The following is a 3160-nucleotide window of genomic DNA, read 5'->3' as shown; positions in this document are numbered from 1 at the left end:
ATAGGTTATTGTTTGATACGATTTTGATAATAAGAATTATAAGGTTTTGGTTTTAAAAGAGCTTTGCAAAAGGCACTGCGAAGAGTATTCACGTCCTATTAATCTTGTTTTCGAATTACCTTCGAACACAAGTTACCGGTTTCGAAATCCAACCCTTGATCTCTGAATCATATAGCTTCCACTCTCCATTAGTTGGTATCAGAGCCAGAACGTTTCTGGATTTTTCTTCTACCGTTATCATGACAAAAAAAACGACAGAAGGAACTTCTTTTGACATGGCCGATTTACGAGCCCTATTGATAGAGTTGCAAACATCCTTCCAGTCATCGATGCAGACTCAATTCAACAATTGGGCGAATCATTGGGGACTCGCTTGGACACCATGACCACAATTCTCACTCGCCTGGATCCTCAGAACCAGCAAGTGGCTAATGTGCAAAACCTTCCCATTCAACCGCCTCGTGACCAACATCGCCCACCTCCACCACACCAAATACGACCACAGCAACAACTTCCTCCACCCCAACAACAAGATCTACGCCAGCAACATAGGAACCAGCATCAATATCCACCCGAAGATGACGAAGATGACCAGCATTGCCGCGTTTTCTTCGAAGATTTGCGACAACGGGATCGCTATGATCACTGCTGGGAAAATAGTTTCAAAGTTGACATTCCAGAATTTCACGGTGGCCTCCGAGGAGATGATCTCGTGGATTGGATAATGGCGGTTGAGGAAATTCTCGACTTTAAACAAGTCCCTCCAGCTCGACGTGTCTCGCTTGTGGCAATGAGATTTTGTGGTCATGCTGCTACTTGGTGGAAGCAATTAAAGACTACACGTTCTCGTATGGGTAAAACACCTATCCAATCCTGGGAAAAATTGACGAAGCATCTTCGCCAAACGTTCTTCCCGCACAGCTACAAACGGACTATGTACACCAAACTTCAAAATTTGTGCCAGGAAAACCGAAGTGTGGACGAGTACGCTGAAGAATTTGCCTTATTATTGACTCGTAACGAGATTAATGACAGTCAAGTTCAGTTGGTGTCTCGTTTCATTGGAGGGCTACGACCTCAGTTACAAACCGTAATGACACAATTCGATCCTTCAACGATCGGAGAAGCTCATAGGCGCGCAACTTCACTTGAACAGCAATCACGTTCGTCGAACTGGAATACACCGTCCAATCGTAATCGTAGTCAAGACCAAGCCGGAAGCACGACACCGACAACATCTTCTAAAGAAGCAACGGATACAGCGAATTCTTCGACTAAACCGATCGGCACAAGAAGAACAACAAGTTCGTCGTTCAACACGACCGAATGCTCTTCGTTGTTACTCCTGTGGCGAAGCAGGACATCGTCAGACAGCTTGCCCTCATGCAACACGACGTGGACTCCTCATTGATGATGCCACACAAGAGCTTGATGTGTATGATTCTCAGGAGGAGAATGACCAGGATAACGATGACATCCATCCTACCACAGGCGACAGCGGACATCTTCTTGTTCTGCGACGAACCTGCCTCACACCGCGACGTCTTGATGATAAGTGGCTGCGAACTAATATTTTCGCTCAACTTGTACCATCAAAGGACGTGTCTGCACCTTTGTCATTGACTCCGGTAGCAGCAAAAACGTCATCTCCGAAGCGGCCGTAGACAAGCTAGGGATCACTCGAGAAACACATCCCGCACCATATACTCTAGGATGGTTAAACGACATTGTCAGTTTGCGTATTTCTCAATGTGCCCTCATTCCGTTTTCCATCGGGCCATATTACCAGGACCGTATCTATTGCGACATAGCTCCTATGGATATCAGTCATTTATTACTCGGAAGGCCATGGGAATATGATCGCAAGATCATACACTACGGTGTTGATAACACATACCAATTTATGTGGGATTCACATAAAATTTTGCTCCTACCATCCAAAGAGACACAGCCGATGACATTACCTCCCGAACCTATCAATCCAACTCCTCCAATATCACCAGCCGTTCATACATCCTTAATATGTTCCTATGAGGCGTTTAAGTCAGAACTTCACTCTGAAGGTAGAGAGTTTGCCCTAATACCGTCAACCAGCACTCATCTTCCATCCAAGACAATACACAAAGATATCGCTGCAGTCTTGGACGAGTTCACTGACATCTTCCCAGCCGACTTACCTACTTCTCTCCCTCCTTTACGGGATATTCAACACCATATCGATCTAGTTCCAGGGGCAACATTACCTAACCGTCCTCACTACAGGATGAGCCCTGATGAACACGAATAACTTCGCAGGCAGGCAGAGGAGTTACTCTGAAAGGGTCATATCCGCGAAAGCTTATCCCCTTGTGCGGTACCGGCTCTTCTCATCCCTAAAAAGGATGGATTGTGGCGTATGTGCGTTGACAGTAGAGCCATTAACAAGATAACCATGCGTTACCGCTTTCTGATACCTCGTCTTGATGATCTCTTAGACCAGATCGGCTCCGCGACGATTTTCTCTAAAATTGATCTGAAGAGCGGTTATATCATCAGATACGAATTAGACCTGGTGATGAATGGAAGACAGCATTTAAAACCCATGAAGGATTATTTGAATGGCTTGTTATGCCTTTCGGACTTTCGAATGCACCAAGCACTTTCATGCGTATCATGAATCAGTCGCTCAGGCCGTTCATTGGGAAATTTGTCGTAGTATACTTTGACGATATACTCATCTTCATTTCCTCTATTGATGACCACTTATCTCACTTGCGTGATGTTCTATGTGTCCTTCGTCGAGATCAATTATTTGCTGCAGAACATAAGTGTGAGTTTGGCGTTCCAGAAGTTCTTTTCTTAGGATATGTTGTCTCTGGTCAAGGGTTGGCGATGGACAAATCGAAAGTAGAAGCAGTCCGTTCGTGACCGGTTCCTACTACCGTCTCAGAGGTTCGGAGTTTCCATCGATTAGCATCCTTTTATCGTCGGTTTGTTAGCCCTTTTAGCACCATCATGGCTCCTATTACCAGTTGTATGAAGGAAGGCAAGTTCTTTTGGGGACCCGAGGCGACCGCGGCTTTTGAACTCATTAAAACGAAGTTGACGACTGCTCCTATTCTCGTCTTGCCTGACTTTTCTGAGACTTTCAAATTGCATTGTGACGCATCCAAGCTAGGGA

General features: G+C 45.3%; 1 protein-coding gene across 1 annotated transcript; it reads left to right on the top strand.

Moving 5' to 3' along the window:
• Positions 1–382: 382 nt before the first annotated feature.
• On the top strand, positions 383–2287 carry LOC106321494. The gene is made up of 3 exons (XM_013759753.1): positions 383–1304; positions 1360–1491; positions 1599–2287. Exons 1-3 carry the CDS (start codon positions 383–385, stop codon positions 2285–2287), a joined length of 1743 nt encoding a protein of 580 aa, XP_013615207.1.
• Positions 2288–3160: the final 873 nt, after the last annotated feature.

The sequence above is a fragment of the Brassica oleracea genome, unplaced genomic scaffold (assembly GCF_000695525.1).
Source record: "Brassica oleracea var. oleracea cultivar TO1000 unplaced genomic scaffold, BOL UnpScaffold01787, whole genome shotgun sequence".
Taxonomy (NCBI): domain Eukaryota; kingdom Viridiplantae; phylum Streptophyta; class Magnoliopsida; order Brassicales; family Brassicaceae; genus Brassica; species Brassica oleracea.
The sequence above is the reverse complement of the archived record's forward strand: the minus strand, read 5'-3'. Positions and strand labels throughout refer to the sequence as shown.

Excerpts from the sequence above, each read along its gene's own strand:
- LOC106321494 (XM_013759753.1), top strand. The coding sequence starts at position 383 with ATGACCACAATTCTCACTCGCCTGGATCCTCAGAACCAGCAAGTGGCT. Across the intron at positions 1,305-1,359 it reads CGGCACAAGAAGAACAACAA|GACATCGTCAGACAGCTTGC; the intron begins GTTCGTCGTTCA and ends GTGGCGAAGCAG. Across the intron at positions 1,492-1,598 it reads TGACATCCATCCTACCACAG|GACGTGTCTGCACCTTTGTC; the intron begins GCGACAGCGGAC and ends GTACCATCAAAG.